General features: G+C 46.6%; 1 protein-coding gene across 1 annotated transcript in view; it reads left to right on the top strand.

Moving 5' to 3' along the window:
• Positions 1–18,553, top strand: part of RAB22A (RAB22A, member RAS oncogene family) — a 52,767-nt gene that overhangs the window by 18,527 nt on the left and 15,687 nt on the right. The window contains exon 3 of the mRNA XM_082428350.1: positions 12,954–13,035. Coding sequence (XP_082284476.1) covers positions 12,954–13,035 — 82 coding nt within the window. The remainder of the gene's footprint in view (positions 1–12,953; positions 13,036–18,553) is intronic.

Below are 18,553 nucleotides of genomic sequence, written 5' to 3'. Positions count from 1 at the left end.
CATAGTATTTCTTGAACCTGTGGTTTGATGTCTTTCAGGTTGGAAAATTCTCAACCATTATCTCTTCAATATTGCTTTTGCTCCATTTTCTCTCTTCACATTCTCAGACTACTATTACATATAGTTTAGAATTTGTGTGTGTGGCTTTTACACTCTTTTCTACATTTTCCATTAATTTTTTTCCTCCATGCCTTAAACTAAGTATTTTCTCCTAGCCCTTCATCCAGTTTTTAATCTTTTAAAATTTTTCAACTAATTCTAATCTAATATTAAACCTATCTTTATTCTTTATTTCAGTTATTATTTTTCTAAAGTTCTAGAATATCTGGCTGGTTTGTTTCTTTTAGTGTTCTTTTCTTTGCTGAAATAACCACTCTAATCACTATTACCACATAATGTTTTGTTATCTTCATAGTAAATATTAAAATCTATTATCATTTATCTATTTATTTACTTACTGTCTGACCCCACCACTCCATAGTTCTATGAGAAGAGGAACCTTATCCAGAGTGACTACAGATGTATCCCTAGTGCCTAGCCCTTAGTCATGCGCTCAGTAAAAAAAAAAAGATTGTTCTTTAATTGTAAGATTTTTACAATTGTATACAGTCATCATCTCTATTTACCAATCTCTGATTCATTTAAGACCCTCCTCTTATCGGCATCTGCCCTATTATTCCACTGAAACCACTGTTGCAGAGTTTAACATCAACTGGTGAATGGCCAAGTATAATCCATTTTATTGTATTTCTCCTCTCTAGAAGTACCTAGCATTCCTTTTTTTTTTCTGCAAAGCCTCTCGTTACCTGGGATACAGTTCTTTTTTTTTTTTTGAAAGTGCAAAGGCTCTGAGGCCAGGGTTCAGTTTATTTGTTTGTTTATTTATTTTGGCTGCGTTGGGTCTTCGTTGCTATGCACGGGCTTTCTCTAGTTGTGGCGAGCGGGGGCTACTCTTCGTTGCGGTGTGCAGGTTTCTCATTGCAGTGGCTTCTCCTGTTGTGGAGCATGGACTCTAGGCGCGCGGGCTTCAGTAGTTGGGGCACAAGGGCTCAGTAGTTGGGGCTCGTGGGCTGTAGAGCGCAGGCTCAGTAGTTGTGGCACACGGGCTTAGTTGCTCCACGGCATGTGGGATCTTCCTGGACCAGGGCTCGAACCCGTGTCCCCTGCATTGGCAGGCGGATTCTTAACCACCACGCCACCAGGGAAGTCCCTGGGATACAGTTCTGATTCTCCTCCTTCCTACCTCTTGGGATAGTCCTCCTTTTTCTGTTTCTTGGCCTTGGTGTCCACCCCTAAAATGTGGAAGCAGGGAAGATTTCTGCCATGGCCCTGGGTCTTCCCAGGTGATTTCATTCACACTCACAGCCTTGAGGGCCACCTTTCTCCAGCGAATGCAGATGACTGCTGTGTCACTGCAGACACACCTGGGACACCACATATCTGCTTCTGAACTCCTCTCTCTACCTTTCATCCCAAAGACCTCATCCTCCTTGTCAGCGTGTCCACCACTGAATGTGAATTGATACAACCACTCCAAGCTCCAAGTTGTAGTGATAATGTTGCTCATATTTTATACTTTAAATATGATAACTTAATCCGTAAAACAACCGTGTGTGCTTACAATCCAGATATAAAAAGTCACAAAATTCTCATCCAAGAAAGAAACAAAACCAGCAAGATAAATTTTTAAAAGCCCATTAGACATCTGAGCTCACAAAGAAACCTAAATGAACTAAACTTCAGAAAGTGACAAGCCACTCACAAGAGAGAAGTGATCCATGGCTGCTCTCCTTCCCTGCAGAGACAGGGACAGGGAGAAGCGGCCGTAGACGGGGCCCTCAGGCTGTCAACTGCGGAGACTTGAGGCAGCTGGTGAGCCCAGAGGAACATCTGTGAGGGAGTCCCCACCTTCACTGGACATAGGGTGGCAGCAGCCAGGGCACAGGGATCCAGGCGGGGAACTGGAAGGCCAGGAGAACGCCTCAGAATCTTGATCATGTTTGCTGATCCTTCCTCTGCTGTGGCCAGTCAGCCATTAAGCTGATCTAATACAATTTGTATTTAAAGTCGGGTCAGTAGACTGAACCACAAGGGGAAGAAAAGAGTTAACAGCAAAAGGACGTCTGAAATCTGTAGGACAATATCAAGGCAGTTTCACTGTAACTGTTTTTACTCATGACACCTCTTCCACCAAATGTCTGGGTTTTTTCCACACCAACAATCAACTCTCCAACTCTCCAGACAACCACTGGACATCCTTCAGTTCAGTTCGTTTCTGGCACTACCTCCCCAGAGTTGTGTCAGACTCCACAGGTTCACAGCTCAGTCCCACGAGACTGCTGGCTCTCCCGGTGCCAGTCACCAGTGTCACGTGCCCAGGGCACCCATACTTCTGTCTGACGTGGCTACAAAGTTGAGACTTCCCCCCCAAAACACATACCCCTCCACCCCTTTGAGGTTTGATAATTTGCTAGAAAAGCTCACAGAACTCGGGAACACAGTTTACTTACATTTACTGGTTTATTATAAAGGATACAAATGAAGAGTGAGACAAAGAGGTCTGTAGTGCTGGAAGGGTCCCAAGCACAGGAGCTTCTGTCCTGTGGAGTTGGGAGTATGCTACCAATCCAGAAACTCTTCAAACCCCATTGTTAAGGACTTTTTATGGAGGCTCGATTGCTAGGCATGACTGACTAAATCATTGGCCATTGAGGTTAACTCAGTCTCCAGCTCCTCCTCCCTCCCCAGAGGATGGAGGGTAGGGCTGAAAGTTCCAACCCCCTTATCAAGATCTGGTCTTTCTCGCAACCCGCCCTCCCACCCCACAGTCTGGAGCCATCTAGGGGCCTGCCAGGATCACCTCATCTGAACAAAAGACACTCCTCTCACTCAGCATATTCCAAGAGATTTAAGAGCCCTGTGTCAGGACCTGGGAACAAAGACCAAATACATATTTCTTATTATGCCACACTCACATACACATCATTGGCATCCCAGAAAGAAAGGAGAAAAAGAATGGCACAAAAATATAATTCAAGACATTAAGGACAAGAACGTTCCAAAACTGATGAAAGTGATCAATACACAAATCCAAGAATATCTCTAAACGCCAATCAGAATAAATACAAAAGAGTTGATCTTAAAAGCAGTCAGAAGGGCATTAAAAAACACATTATATACTGAAGAACAGTGATAAGAATTGTCACCGACTTCTAAACAAACACTGGAGGTCAGAAGATAATGACATGGCATCTTCAACACAGTAAATAAAGGTGGGGCAGGGACCTGTCAAGCATGAATTCTATATCCAGCAAAAATTTTCTTCAAAATGAAGGTGAATTAAAGATATTCGCAGACAAAAACTGAGAGAATTTGCCTACAGCAGACCCATATCATGAAAGATACTAAATGAAATTCTAAGACTGTTGGCTTTTAAAACAAAAATAACAATTGTATTACTGTGTTTATAACGTTTGAAGAAGCTAAATATAAGGCAACGAGCACAATGGGTGGGAGGAATACATGAAATTAGATTGTTGTGTATCTTCCATTGTTCATGAAGTAGCACCATATTATGTGGAAATAGACCGAAATTTAAAGATTCATATTGTAATCTCTAGAGAAACATTGGAAAAAATAGGCACACACAAAGTGGTATCGCTAAAAAGTCAGTACAAGAGAAAAAATAGAATACAGAAAAAAGTGTGATTTATCCAAAAGAAGGCAGAAAAGGAGGAGCGGAGAAACAACAAACAAATGCCAAAATGAGAAACTTAAAACCAGTCATGTAAATAATTACATTGAATGTCAGTTTTCTTATTTCTAGCATTCACATATTTTATAGACTCCACAGGGCATTGTGCATTTCTACATACACTATATTGATGTCTATAAATACGGTCTCTGTGACAGTTTTACTGTTTTTACAGTCTTGGTGCTTTTTTTTTTTCTTATCGTATTGACTCAATCCTCCAGTACAGTGTCGGAAACAAGTGGTGAGAGTGGACATCCACGCCTTGTCATAAGGCATGGCTGACATAAAGCGTAACAGCCAAAAGGCCGGCGAGAATGTGGAGCAGCTGGAACGGGGTACGTTTCCGAGGGGAGTAGGAAGTAGTGTGACCGCTTTGGAGGACTGTGCTCTGTTTTCGTATCAAGTTAAACGTACACCTAACTTAGGGCTCAGCACTTCTACCCTTACGTATTCACCCAAGAGAAATTAAAATATATGTTTAGAGAAAGACTTGTAAAAAAAAAATGCCTTATTCATAATAGCCAAAAGCTTGAAACAACCCAAATATCCCTCGACATAATGATGGGCAAAGTCTGATATATTCATACAATGGACTACCATACAGCAATAAAAGAAGAACTAGCTATCAAATAATATAGATTCCTTTCAAAAACATGATTAAATGAAAGATGCTAGACACAAGAGTATATATGAAATCCAAGGACAATCAAAACTAATGTATGAAGTAGGAGTCAAAAAGTTTTGTCTGGGGTAGGTACAAGACTTAACTAGAAATGGGCAAAGTTTCCTTAACTAAGGAAACTTTGGGGGTTATAGAAATGTTCTTTATCTTGTTTGGGGCAGTAGTTACAAAGCCCTGTGTTACAGGTACTGAAGGTATTCCTAGTTTTCAAATGGGAGAACTGAGGCAAAGAGAGGTTAATTGACTTGCCCAGTTGGTGGCAAAACTAATAAACAGAGCTGGGTAGTCTGGCTGAAAAGCCTGCACTCTTAGTGAGAATGCTGTTGTCTCAGATCCTTGCCCAGAAATTCTACTTCTAGGACTTTATCCTTCAGATAAACTCACAGAAGTTCCAAACAACAAAGTTAGTAACTATACAGGGTTAGTCATTGCAGCGTTGTGGATTAGCAGGGGGCTGATTATATTATTTATAGCGTAATCACTTGATATAATATGATGAAGGGGAAAAGGCCAGCTTGAGAAAACTTTATATACTTATATTGAATGACCTCCTAGGTGTAGTGTAGAGTGAAAAAAATCAAAGATACATACTATATTCTACCATCTGGGTTAATAAATAAAAGAAGATGCAGGGGAAACTGTATACACATGTGCTTGTATAAACCGCAGGTATATCTGAAAGGAAGCCTAGGAAATGGATGAGATAGTTTCCAGAGAGAGGAATTGAATGGCTGGGAGAGAGGGGTGCGAGGGAGACGTTTCAGTCCAGTATACCTGTTCTGTACATCCTGGGTAGTGAAGCCTGTGAGTGTATTACCTATTCCAAAAATTAATGATATAGTAACAATTTGGAAATGACTGAAATAGCTCATCACACACATAGTTGCCTGAGCTGACAGAAGCCTGCTTCAGACTTCTTAGAACTATCCCTCTCACCAGTCCATACCCTGTGGCTTTGGGGTATCAGCCTCAAAGTGTCCCTTCCTACCCATCAAGCCTACCCCGTCTTTCTCCAGGATCGTTTCAGGGCCTCCTAGCTCGTTTCCTTCCCTGTTTCCCTTTTGCGTCCCGTTCCCTCCATCTGGTCCAAGCTCTCACGGTGCTTAGTATTCCCCAGGTTTTGCCTAGAAATCCATTTCCACTTCTGCCCTGTAAGGTCCTTAAAAATAGACATCCATCTCACCTATCCATGGGTTATTAAGGGCTTGGTATCTGGCAGAAGGACCTCAAAGGCCTGTTGCTTCCAGAATTCAGCTTTCAAACAGGTCTGGTAACACTCTGCCTTCCTCGCCCTCAGGGCCTCCTCCCACTTGCAGCCGTCCTGCCCAAAACTTCATCCTCCAAATGACTTCACATGCTGCACAGGTGGACGTTTTAAATTTATATTGTTAAGTATTTTATTGTCTGTTAGAAAAAATAAACTAGTCCATGAATCCTGTGGGATTTTAATTTTACCAATATTATTGCTCAGAGACGTTTAAGTTAAAAAAAATAGAATGATTTTTTACAATATTCAGTAGTAAGTAATACAGATGGAACATGGATATGGCAGAAATGGTGACAGTCAGGCCCTGGCCTTCGGGAGATGCTGACGTACAGGAAACAGGGCCTCACGCAGAGCAGACACTCATCCGTGTGAAGATGCAGCGTCTCGTTGACCTTCACCGCCTGTCCGTCCCCGCCCTGCCTGGAGCCTTTTCTGTGGTTACCTGAATGCGCTGGCCACCCCACCCCACCCCACCCAGGCTCACTCTGCAGAACCACTTGGATTCGTCTTGCATGTTCACCATTCTGTGCTTTTGTTCCTGCTGTTTCTGTTTATAGAATGTGATCCCCCCACCTTAGGTCCTGTTGCTGGGCAAACTCTCTCCTGAAGGAGGGTTCAGCGGGGTTCAGCTCCAACTTCAACTCTTCTCATGAAGTCCTCCCTAGTGTATTAGTTTCCTATTGCTGCCGTAACAAAATATAGTAAATGTCACTTGCAAGAGCGCAAGTTTATTGTCTTATAGTTCTGGAAGTCAGAAGTCTGAAATCAGTAGCACTGGCTTAAAGTCAAGGTATTGGCAGAGCTGGTTCCCCCCAGAGGCTCTGAGGAGGGAATTGGCTTCCTTGCCTTTTGCAGCTTCTCGGGGCTGCCTTTCTTCCAGCCTCCCATACCTGGCACCGCTGCTGTCTCGGGTACTTTCTTTTTCAGTGTAGACAGTCTTTATTGGCAGGTGTTAAGAACGCAAAATAGTAGCAAGTCCAGAAGGATGGGAAAGGAAGCAGGGCATGGCTCTCCTCCCCCACGTGAGGACCCTGGGAAACCAGGCCAGTGGGCTGGGGCCTTGGCCACTTCGAGCCCAGCACCTTCTGGAGAACAAGCTCCCATGCAGGAGAACGCCTCACAACACAGGGGAAGGGAGCGGAACCCCGGAAGATGCCTTTCACCCATCTTCAGGGCACATTATCCTGGTCTCCACTTGCATCTTACATCACCTTCTCTGGCTCCAGCTTCTCCTCGTCTCCTTCTAAGGACCCTTGTGATTACATTGGGCCCATCTGGATAATCCAGCACCCTCACCCCGTCGCAAGATTCTTAACCAAATCGCGTCTGTAAGGCCCCTTTTGCCATGGAAAGTAACATATTCACAGGTTCTAGGGTTGGGGTGTGGACATCCTCCCACACCTGGAGTCACCCTTCTCCTGGGAACTCAAGATGTGGCTTTACCTCTGTGCTCCCACAACTCTCTGTCCATCCTTCAGCATCTCGTTGAGTATCTGCCTTATAATTTTCCGTCATCTGACCAGTCCTCTCCCTCTGAGCCTCCGGGGGGCAGGGGTGGGGTTGCAGCCATCCTGCCTGCCCAGACTTCCTGCCAGACAGAAGAAGGCATGTGTTTGAGGGAGTCGACCGCCCAGCGCACGACGGCCCTGCGGTGCTGCGGTTCCCAGGCCAGGCTCAGGGCCCGGCCACCTGTTGAGGTTCCCAGCTGTGCCACTCACTTGCCCCGCCCCTCCATGCCCTGTCTGCAAAATGGTGCTGACGGATCGAACCCAACCCAGAGGCTAACAGCAAGGACTAAATGGGGTCACACGCGTGAAGGACGAGAAGAGCACCTGACCACTCAGGGCAGCTAGCTCCATCCCTGTTGTTGTTGATTTTATTGTTTTTGTTGTGAAAGGTTTTTCTGTTGTGTAAGTTATTCTTGACAAACTTAGGAAACTTAGGCTACACTCTTTGTTATTAAATCTGATTGTCTTTAGGTTTAAAGTAATGTTTTCCTTGATTTTAAATATTTTTGCAAAAGTTTTTAGAATGACAAAAATGTAGAAAGTACTAGAGAATTTGTTTAGGGTGACCGTGAACCTGTGGCCTAGCCATCTCGTGTGCACCCACCGCTGTGGTTCAGGTGGGCAGGGCTGCCTAGACAACAGCCCTGTGCAGAGTGGTACAAAATGGCACGTCAGGCCTTAGATCTCTGAGAGATGGTAGAGTTTAAAGATGCGCATGACTGTGGAACCTACATAAGGAGCTGAGGTTCTGGATACTCAAAGCCTTCCTTACAAGGCACCACTTACCATTATGGGGATGACAGCATCCGTGTGTCATTCCAAGGAAAGGGCTTGGAGGTGCTGGAGTGTGATGCAGGGCACACGTATGTCCTGAGAGCTGAACAAGTCTACTGCAGTTAGAGGAAAGGCGTTTTTAAAACACCTTGTAGCAAGTACTTTCATTGGGAACACGTGCTCCTACCAAAGATCCTGACTACTTGGTGCCCATGAAAGTCATATTTTTAGAATGTCATGAAAAATGGAGAAGTATATGAAAGGCATTCTAGCTTTAGGAAATAATGCTAGTAGGGATCTTAGATTAAAGAGGTAATAAGATCTGCCTAGGCAGAGTGAGGAGAGATGGTTTAGCAGTGAAGAATAAGGTTATCAGACAAGTAAATGGCTTGCTGGAAAATAAAAATATCATTTGGATGGCAGGAAGCCATTGCCTGTTTTTCAAAAAGCAAGCTATTGAAGTTATCATACCGTCCACATCATTTAACTTGAACGTTAAAGGAGTGGTCCTGGAGTTGGAGTGATGGTGGGAGGGAGAAACTGTAGTGGTCCCGCTCGAAGAGTAGGGTCCAATTTATGAATTTATTTCAGGGATTGAGGTTCAAATGTAGATTAAATGTAAAATGAAGGACCAGACAGCTCTCTCAGAGTGGATGGAATTAACAAAGGACAAAGAGTTGCAGACCAGTGTCTGTTCCGTGGAAGGCAGACACCATGTTCTGATTGAGAGCTTGGAATTGGGGACTGTTTTGGGAGTGGAGTGGAAATAAGCCCCGTCTTCACCGCGTCATGTGTGAGATGGGGATGAAGTGTCTAGATTGTGGAGCTGAGCTGAAGGCGGTCAGATTTAGAAAAGCGCTGTCCCCCACGGATGAAAGCCTAAAGCTGTGGGACAGGATTCACTCCGGCGAGCCGTGTGGGAGGCCTTCTGCCCGGGGCCGGCCAGCGCGCAGGGACCTTCGGGAGAGACAGTGGGCATTACCCCCTGCCGTGTTTGGCCCGAGTCAGGGTGTCGTCACTGTGTAGACTCACCAAATGCAAATGCCAAAGGGGAGGAAATGTCCTTAGAGGTGTGACAGGCCAAGATCTCAGGTTCTCAAAGATCAACAGAGATGCCTGTTGCAGTGAAGAGGCGTCACGGGGCTCGGGAAGGAGAGGACAGGGAGGCGTGGTGGTCACGCCACAGCCACCTGAGCTGGGACCCGGCGGCTGGGGAGACACTCGTGCTTCAGCCGGGAGTGCCACAGCCTCTTCCTTAGCATGGCTCTGGAAGTCTGGGCGATGGAGGGACGCGGAAGTCGGTCACTGCTCGAGACGCCTGGCTGTCGCCAGGTGCCTGTTGGCTGGCCTGGAGGTGAGAGCTGGCGGCCAAGCAGGAGCAGGTCGTGAGGACTTCCCTGGACGTGGTCAGCCCTGCTGGTGGCACCCACCCCCACCCCCAGAGGCCACGCACTTGGCTCAGGAGCCCCCAAGGCTCCTCTGATCTCAGCTCTCTCTGTGTTCCAGAAGCACTTCTCACTTTACGCTTTGGGGAGTGCTTGGCCGAGACTCCCTGGAGCTGTGGGTGTCATGGAAGGCGAAGTGGCTTATGGCAACATGGTAAATGCTTTGTCAGAATTCCAGGATAGCAAGGAGGGAGGTGAGGAAGATACGCCTATCACAGAGAAAGACGTCCAACAAGGTCCCTACCTTCGTGGCGCTTACATTTCTCACGGGTGAGTTAGGCATTGAACAGGTAGATTTAAAAATAGATAAATAGCCAGGCAGATATTATACAGACCTTGTAGCAGATGCCCTGAAGACAAAATGGGATGATGTGTGTGTGTTTGCAGGGTGAAGTTGGGGTGCAGAGCTGCCTGGCTTGGGGGGACCACACCAGTTTTTGTGATTGTTGGCAGCTGAGCTAAGACCTAAAGCCTGAGGAGCATTTGGCCAGGGAGGAAAGCATTCAAGGAAAAGGAACAGTCAGCATGAAGGTAGAAACAGAACAATTGGGAGGATTTGAGTCTGGGAGGAGGAGACCAGTTCGATGACTGCAGTGGGCCAGGCAGGGTGTGCTGGGATCATATCAGAGCAGCGATGGCGGGTGAATCAAAGACAAGACATCTCTGACTCAGCAGAGTCAGAAAAGTGGAAATCATAGCTGGTGTGAATGGAAATGTGTTTATTCTCAAGTTGGGAGGGTTGATGGGGGAACATGTGGGGAAACTTGGGGCTTATAACCTCTGTCTTCTCTGAGAAGGCCGAAACAAGCTGTTGCCCGGGAAAGAGGGGTCTCGGGCAGTGGTTGGGAGCTGGAAAAAAGTCGTAGGAGTGTGGGATCGTTGCTGTGTGGTAAGAGAGGCCTGGGTGGGTTCAGCTGAAGTGGGATAGTCTTCACACCGGTCCTCACAGCTTTGTGACTTTCTTCCAGCAAGGCAGCCACCCCCCCTCTGTGCAGAGGAAGCAGGGAGAGAGGCTTTTCCAGGTGGTTGAGACAGAAGGACAGGCAGGAATCCTAGAGAACTGGCACAGTATGGCAAGTGATGCTGGCGATAAAAGGACAAGAGGCCAACAGATGTGGAGACCCAAGGAGACCTAAGTAGAGAGCTTTGGACATGACAAGACCTCAGTGCAGATGGGAAGGAGTTGTCTTGAGAGCGACCATGGGGGAGAGGTGGAAGGATGGCCTAGGGTCGCAGACAGGAAGTTGGGTTTAATCCTTTTAGATCCCTATATTACATTGCAGCTGCCATTTTGTGTTTTTTCCTCCTGTCTGAGTAATGAATCTGTGCTTTCATTACAAGGGAAATGGTTGGCAGGTTGGTTGGATTTCAGTGAATTCTTATCTAATAATGAAACATTTCCTTTTTTTTTTTTTTTTTTTTTATTTATGGCTGTGTTGGGTCTTTGTTTCTGTGCGAGGGCTTTCTCTAGTTGTGGCAAGCGGGGGCCACTCTTCATCGCGGTGCGCGCGGGCCTCTCACTATCGTGGCCTCTCTTGTTGCGGAGCACAGGCTCCAGACGCGCAGGCTCAGTAATTGTGGCTCACGGGCCCAGTTGCTCCGCGGCATGTGGGATCTTCCCAGACCAGAGCTCGAACCCGTGTCCCCTGCATTGGCAGGCAGATTCTCAACCACTGCGCCACCAGGGAAGCCCAAAACATTTCCTTTTAATTGTTGTATATATCTTTCTCAGCTTTTTCTCTACTTAAAGCATATTTCTTCTCTTGTTCTTTGAGCAGCCAAAACGGATGTGTTGGGTGCACTGGCTCTGTTAACAGGCCTCTACCAGGTGTCTGTTGTCACTCTTACATCTAACACCACAGCCATAATTGATGGAGAGTTGAGTTGCAAGCTCTTAGGACTAATTGTAGAGTCTAAACTAAAACATTTCCTGCAGCTGCCTTTAAATAACAATAATAACAATAGTAATAATATTTTGTATAGGGATAGTACTTTACAATTTGCAAAGTGCTTTCACATACATCGTATCATTTAATCTTCACAATAAATAAGGCTTTTTGAATGCTTAGATCTTTCCTAAAGTGAGAAATCATGGTGCACATCTTGATTTAATCATGGTGAGTTGCCAGAAGTTCTTGACGTGATAAGCATTTATTGAGCACCTTCTGTGCCTAAAGCACTTTACTAAGGACAGCACGGGGTAAACTTCCCGTAAGGAGATACCGAGTAAGTAGCCCCGGCCCAGTAACTGTGTGATCTTGCTTCCTGGCTCACTCCCCCTTCGTCATCACAGTCACTGTTTTGGCGGCTGCTTGCTAAACCATAAAGTTATATAAATATTACTAGGAATTCATTGTATCAGAGTTTACGTTTTTAAAACTAGGATTCTGATACTTGTCTAAGCTCAGTAATACTTCAGGAAGTCATTCTATCGATTTCAGCTTGAACTTTCTTGAAAATTATGTATCTGTTACTTGAATCTCAAGGATATTTCAGATTCAGCATATTTGAAAATGTCTAGCCATTGAGTTGGTTGTCCTGATTAGGATGATTAGGCTGTGACTCCAAGAGTACAACTTGACCCTCAGCCCCAGAAGGCTTATTCAGTGGGAAGAAAGACATAATCATCTCTGGGTTCTTGAGCCAGACTCGGATGCACTGAGGAGACTGGGAGAGAAAGGGCTTCCCAGGAGGGAGCTTCCTGGGTGAGATGGGGAGTAGAGGGTAGCATTGGAGCCGAGCACAGGCCCAGGGCAGGACTCCTGAACCTTTAGCCAGGAGCCCCTAGAGGGCCCAGGCATGTGTTCTGGGCCACCACAACTCCTCACAGAGTCTCCAGAAAGCATGAGACCCCCCAGCCCCTGCCTTCAAAGGCCCCTGGGCAGAGTGGCGCCTCACAGAGAGCAGTAAGACATGCCCATCAGCATTCCTTTCCCCATAGAGGGCTGGGGCGGCCGCTGAGGCCTGATGTGGCCCATCGGGACCACCAAGGGGCTGCTTTGTTACTGAAACACAGAGGAGCCAGCTGTCTTCCTGCTTCTCGTTTGGCATCTTCGTTTTATTAACTCTAGTATTTCACTAGCTCTTTATGTGGTCGCGTGGTTTAGGAACGGGTGCGGACAAAGCTAAATGGCCTGATGCTTATGAGCACACCGGTTTCCTGGACACAGGTTTTACAGGAGTTTTCCCGTGGTGCCATCTTTTTAAAGAACAGCTTCTGCATATTGCAAGGGAGGCTAATGTCTGGACTATCAAATTATCTCTTGGTTCTTTTGATGTGGAGCTCAGGCAGTCACAAGCCAAAGAACCCTTCCTTTGTGTTGGGCAGATGTGCCTGACGCTTTATTTTGACCCAGAATATGCAACCAGCATCTGAGCCTCTCGTGAATACTCCGGAGAGGACCACAATTAGGATATAGTGTGGAGCGGGAGTTTGAGCATGAAGTCGAAGTGGTGTTTCCAGCTGGGGCTGGCGACGTGCTTTAAATAATTGTATTCTGATCATTCAGGTCTCTCTTTATAGGGCATCTTTTATGACCAAGACTGTCCAGTACCAGAATGAGCTGCATAAATTCCTAATCTGGGACACAGCTGGACAAGAACGAGTAAGTCACTCTTTAATTTACTGTGTGTTTTTCTGAGGCCCAGATTAAAGCCCCGACAAAACCGCCGGTTCCTGTCATTTCACGTCACTCGCCTCACTTCTCTGCGCTGGAGACACGTCTTTCCATTTGCGTGGGCCAGCCTTTCTCTTTTCAGTTAGAACCACGGAGTCCACCGATGGAGAAAGTGATATGGGCACTGAGGACATTTTTATACTTTTTAGTGTCTTCAAGTAAACGCTGACCAACAGGCCTGGTAAAACCCTGCTCAGAGTATTGTGTGTAATTTGGGGCTCCATCCTCTAGCAAAGATATACAAGAATTAACGGTAGAAAGGGAGAGTTAAGCACATCCCATTTATAGTCGCCTTTTAAATGCTAAGGAGCGAACTTTACAGCATATAAAGTTTGAGATTTAAGTGAAATGGATGAGCTAACACAGTGCCGTGCAATAGGTGCTTAATAAACGCCTGATGATGAAGTTGTCCAGAGTGGGCATCTGCCTCAGGAAGGGCCTGGACCAGAGCTGGGCCGGGAGCACGGCCTCACCGTGCAGAATGGCATTTGGCAAAGCCCGCCCTAGTCGGACGGGGTGGGAAGGCGGGGAGGGGACCAGACGCTGCTGCCACCTCATTTTCCCTCTGGGCCCGGAGTCTCATTTCCCTGTTGAGGTGTGTCTGGCAGCTACCCCATTATTCAGCTGCTGTTTAATTTTGTTTTCAAACACTATTATCAAAACAAGAACATGTGATGGATGCACAGTGCTATCTTAAGCTCTTATAAGTATAGCAGAAGTGATCCGGAGAAATAGTCTGTCCTCACAGTCTTACCTGAGACAGCATAGATACCGCGAAGGGTATAAAACCTGACAAGAATCATCACAGACACGTGCAGGAAAGCACAGCAAGCCACTGCCGTTGTCCTAGACGTAGACAGCATACGTTTGTGCAGGTTTAACGTCTAGAGTGTGCTCTGTTTGGTCTCCTCCGTTTTTTTAATGCTGGATATCACACCCTGTGTCCACTTCCTCACCTTAGATGCGTCTGCTAAGGCTCCGGTCCCTGCTTCTCCCACGTTGTTTGGGCCGTGCGTCTCCAGTGGGGCTAGGCCTTTGCTAACCACCACTCTGCTGTCCTTCAGAAGGGCTGCTTGCCACACAGTGTTCCTGAATATATCCATGGACACAGCCCTGGCATCTAGCCTATTAGCCACGAACTCGTGGCTCTTCATACAAGTAATATATGTGCCCTTTCACTGAATCCCAAGTTTCGGTTACCCCCTCCCATATATTTGATGACACAGCAAAACCCTCATTATGAAGCATCGTGCTATGATATGGATTCCATTGTGCTTTGAATCAGAGCCTGTCCTGGTAGACATGGTGATATATAACATCTCTTCTTTCCAGAACATAAAAGAAGAATAACACAAGGGTTTATGCCTCTCTCTCGCTGCTACCATAACAGCAGGATTCTGTGAAGTTTTGTAATTAGCTGGTCTGCATGCCTCTTGTTTCCCCATTTCTAATTGATTCTGCACCAGGAGTAGTTGCTCTGAGATGCAAATCTGCCTCACCCCTACCTGGAGCTCTATCAATGAACCAGCCAGGGGCTCGCGCAGGGAATGTAGATGAGCCCAGTGGGCCCGGAAGGCCCGCCCGTCAGAGCCCCGCGCCGAGGAGACCCTCAGGAGAGGGGTGCCTGCAGTGAGCCCTCGCTCCAGCTGGTTGTTGCCAGATCACAGGGTTTAAGAAGAGCGAAACGTCTGACAGCTAATCACAAACTGTTTGCAATGCTGTGAAGATCCTCCAGGGCGCATCTGTAAGCGTGTCCTTCCCGTTTGTCCCGGGCACGGCCTTTAGGGCCCGGACCGTGCCAACCTCGGCCTGACTCTCCACCTTCACCTGCTCCCACCAATTCATCCTCCAAGACCAAACTGCATAGCCTTCTGCAGTGCGCCAGGCCAGTCCACACCCTCATACCCATGGCTTGCCGTTCCCTCTGCGCAGAATACCCTCCCTGCCACCGTTAGCCTAGAGACCGCATGCTCAGCCTTCAGAGCTCGTGTCTGATGTCGCCCCAGGGAGCTTTCCTCACCACCCCTGCCGTTCTCAGATGGCCCCGTGTCCGCTGTGCTCAGGCGTGAACACGGAGGCGCTCGACTCCCTCCCGGTCAGCCTGCCACGTCGGCGAGACCGCGTGTCCCGGCAGCTCCGGCTTCTACATACACCTCGGATCCACTCAGTTCTCCCCGTCTCCACTGCCAGCTCTCTGCTGTCCGCCACTTTAACTCTCACCTGAGAATTCCTTTCACCTTTTAACTTCCCCCTTCCCAGCCCCACTTAATACCTTATCCTCCCACTTAACTGCCCTTCAGTAACTGCCCACTGCTCCTCTCCTGGGAGCCACGCCCTGCCCACTGGCCTGCACAGCCCTGCACGGCCTGTTCCACCTGCTCTCCAGGGCCCTCCCGGTCCGTCCACGCTCTCACCCGCTGAGCTCCAGCCCGCTGCCTCGGCTCAGTTCCTCAAACTCTCCAGAACCGGACCTTCGTACACGCTGTTTCTCGTACTGGAACTCTCTCTTCCCTCCACTCAGAGCCTGGCCAGCTGGCTCCTTACCAGCCTTTTCGTCTCAAGTTCACCGTCACACCTTCACAGTTTTCCCTAACCCCTCTGTACCTAAGCACAACCCCAGCTCATTCTCCATCACTGCCCTTTATTCATTTCCCTCAGGACCCTCATTCCAAGTTGTAATTAGATATCTTTCTACACACTCTTCCTGACAGGCTGTGCCCACAGACTGTAAACTGTGAGAGCTGGGACCACGGGGTCGTATTCCCAGGGCCCAGCACAGAGCCTGACCTGGGGTTGACGCTCAGACATTGGGAGGGCCAATTAGCAGCTGAACTCTTTAGTGTATCTCTTCGGATCCTGAACAGTCTTTGCAATTGCCCACATCTGTGGGGTTGTCCCCCGTTTCCTTACTTGTTTATCTTCTGTTAGACTGTGAGCTCCTTGGGGGCAGGGACCGTCCTCATGTCTGTGCACTCAGCCCCTGGCACACAGTATTGATGCCAGTGGATTTAGATCAGTTGATTGTCAGCCTGCTTTGGCACAGGTAAGGAGGAACAGATCCTCTAGCTAGTTTTACCATGTGAGTATTGCATGCCTCAAATTACACATTTCTGATATTGCATATTATTCAATTCTCTGTAGTAATGACATTTATTATGGAACCAAAAGTCATCGTAAAATGGCACCCCTTTATGAGGAACTGACCATTCAGGCACAGGGTCACCCATTTGACCCTCGCGTTTTCACAGATGGGTCATCTTTCTGATGGTCCAGTCGCAGCTGGTTGCGAAGTAATTTCATTAAGTCAGTGAAAGTGATTTTGGAGAACTTCGCAGATGTCATGCAAAGCCATGGACGGTAAGGGGTTTGTTACATTAAGTGAGGAGAAAACTACTGATGAGAATGATGACATAAGTGCTTCAGAAGGTAACGATTTGTGTATCAAAAGGTTGAGAGGCCTCGGGAAAACTGATGGAGTCCTCAAATATTTTGTAAAAATTCCTTTTTTATGATAGGACTAGGAAAGGCAAACATGAAATGAAAGATAGATATCATATTGTGCCAGCATATGGTTTTATCAAAAGAATCACAGTCAAGTTATCGATCAACTCTGACTCAGTGTTCATTCAGGAAACTAGCTCCTGGTTGCAATAATAAACCTAAGTTTTTTCTAATATCAGATAAAATGAAACTCGTTTTCATAATTTTTTTCTCAAGATAGAGCCTTTGTCAAACCTTTTCATTCCTATTTGCTATCCTAAATGAATTCGTTTTAAGTGATCTTTTCCCACCAATCACCCTTCACTAACAGGGACTCCTGCAGAAGCATGGAGACAGACCCAGCCCCTGCTCAGACGTGCACCTCAAGTCCATATCAGAAATGCACCATAACTGTAGCAGCAGCATTTCAGTTACTTGCCATCTGTCTGTGATCATGTAAAAGAAAGCTTCTAACCAAAGTCTAATAGACACTGCATCCAGTCCTTGAAGATTTATGTCCCTGAATCTTACTGTGGTTTCTCCTAATGACTGTTTCTAGAGGGCAGAGCACCAGGAAGACACGGACTCATCCACTGTCACAGGAGCCACAGAGGAGTTGTTCTTGTGTCTGAAATCAGGAAAACGTGTAGTGGCTTAATATCTAGAGCCAGGGTCCACACTGTGGCCCACAGGCCAAATCCAGCTTGCTTCCCGTTTTATCAGAACACAGCCATGCTTATTTGTTTACATATTGTCTACGGCTACTTTCACACTTCCGTAATAGAGCTGAGGAGTTGCGACAGAGATCATATGACCCACAAAGCCCCAAATGTTTACTGCCTACCCCCTTCCAGAAGAAGTTTGCCAACCGCTGATCTAGAGCCAGATTGGGAGCAGAGCTGTGCGGATGTCCTGTTAGTCTCTTTTTAAGCTGCCACCTTCTTTCTTTACACCAAAAGGACATGGAAAGAGTTTCAGTGTCAGTAATGGTGGAGTGGCTTGTAACAGACTAACCCTCCCACAGATAACTATTATGTGTAAACTCTGGACAAAACATTAAACAACTCTCTGAAGGTACTGCCAAGCAACCAGATGCAGTTGGGGACTGAAAAGGGAATGACATTGAGTGAGACTCACATTTTCATGGCTTTTCCCCAGAGGGCACTCCCCAGACCATGCAGCACAGGGTAGCTAGGACTCCAGCAGAAAGACTGTCTTTTTAGCTTGCAGTATTTGAGGACAGAATGCAAGGTTGCTAGAGCAGCTGGGAAGGAAGGAGGCAAATCCCAGAAAAGATGGATCCAACAAGGAGGGAAGCCCCAAAAATCTGCTTGTAAATTCCCTTCAAGGCTTTGCTTAACCCCCAAATTGTGAATGCACAGGGGCGACACTAAGAGACCCAAGAGAAACCAACAGCTGGAGGGGTGACAAGACGGAGCGGAGATGCGGCTGCTGCTCATCACAGGAAAAGGAGAGTTTGGCGTCCAGTCCTGCCCTGTTAGAGGGGGTTGATAAACACGTTGGGCTTCCCTTGAAACTTCTGAAGGGCCATGTCTGAAGAGTAGAGACCCAAGTAGACCCACCCTAACCATGTGTAAAACCAATCTCAGGGTGATTAGCCAGTGTTTTAACACTCTTCAGAGAAGATAATGGAAACCAGATGGTTTAGAAATGTTCAAAGATTTAAAGGAAAAGTAGTCTTTTTTTTTTTTTTTTTTTTAGGAAAAGTAGTCATAATCTACTTAACTACAGATGGGGAATCTTACACAGAATGGCAACTAATAATCAGACGGAAATGCTAAAACTGAAAACTGTAATAGTTAAGATGAAAAGTCCACTGGATAAGTGACAAAACAGAAGAACAGAGTGGAAGAATAGGAACATAGTCTTAGTACCATAGGGACAAATTCAAACAATCTAACATATGTGTAACTTGAGACCCAGAAGTTGTAAAAAGGGGGGAAGG

The sequence above is a fragment of the Balaenoptera physalus genome, assembly GCF_965194825.1.
Source record: "Balaenoptera physalus genome assembly, chromosome: 16".
Lineage (NCBI taxonomy): Eukaryota > Metazoa > Chordata > Mammalia > Artiodactyla > Balaenopteridae > Balaenoptera > Balaenoptera physalus.
This window is presented reverse-complemented; position numbering and strand designations above follow the sequence as displayed.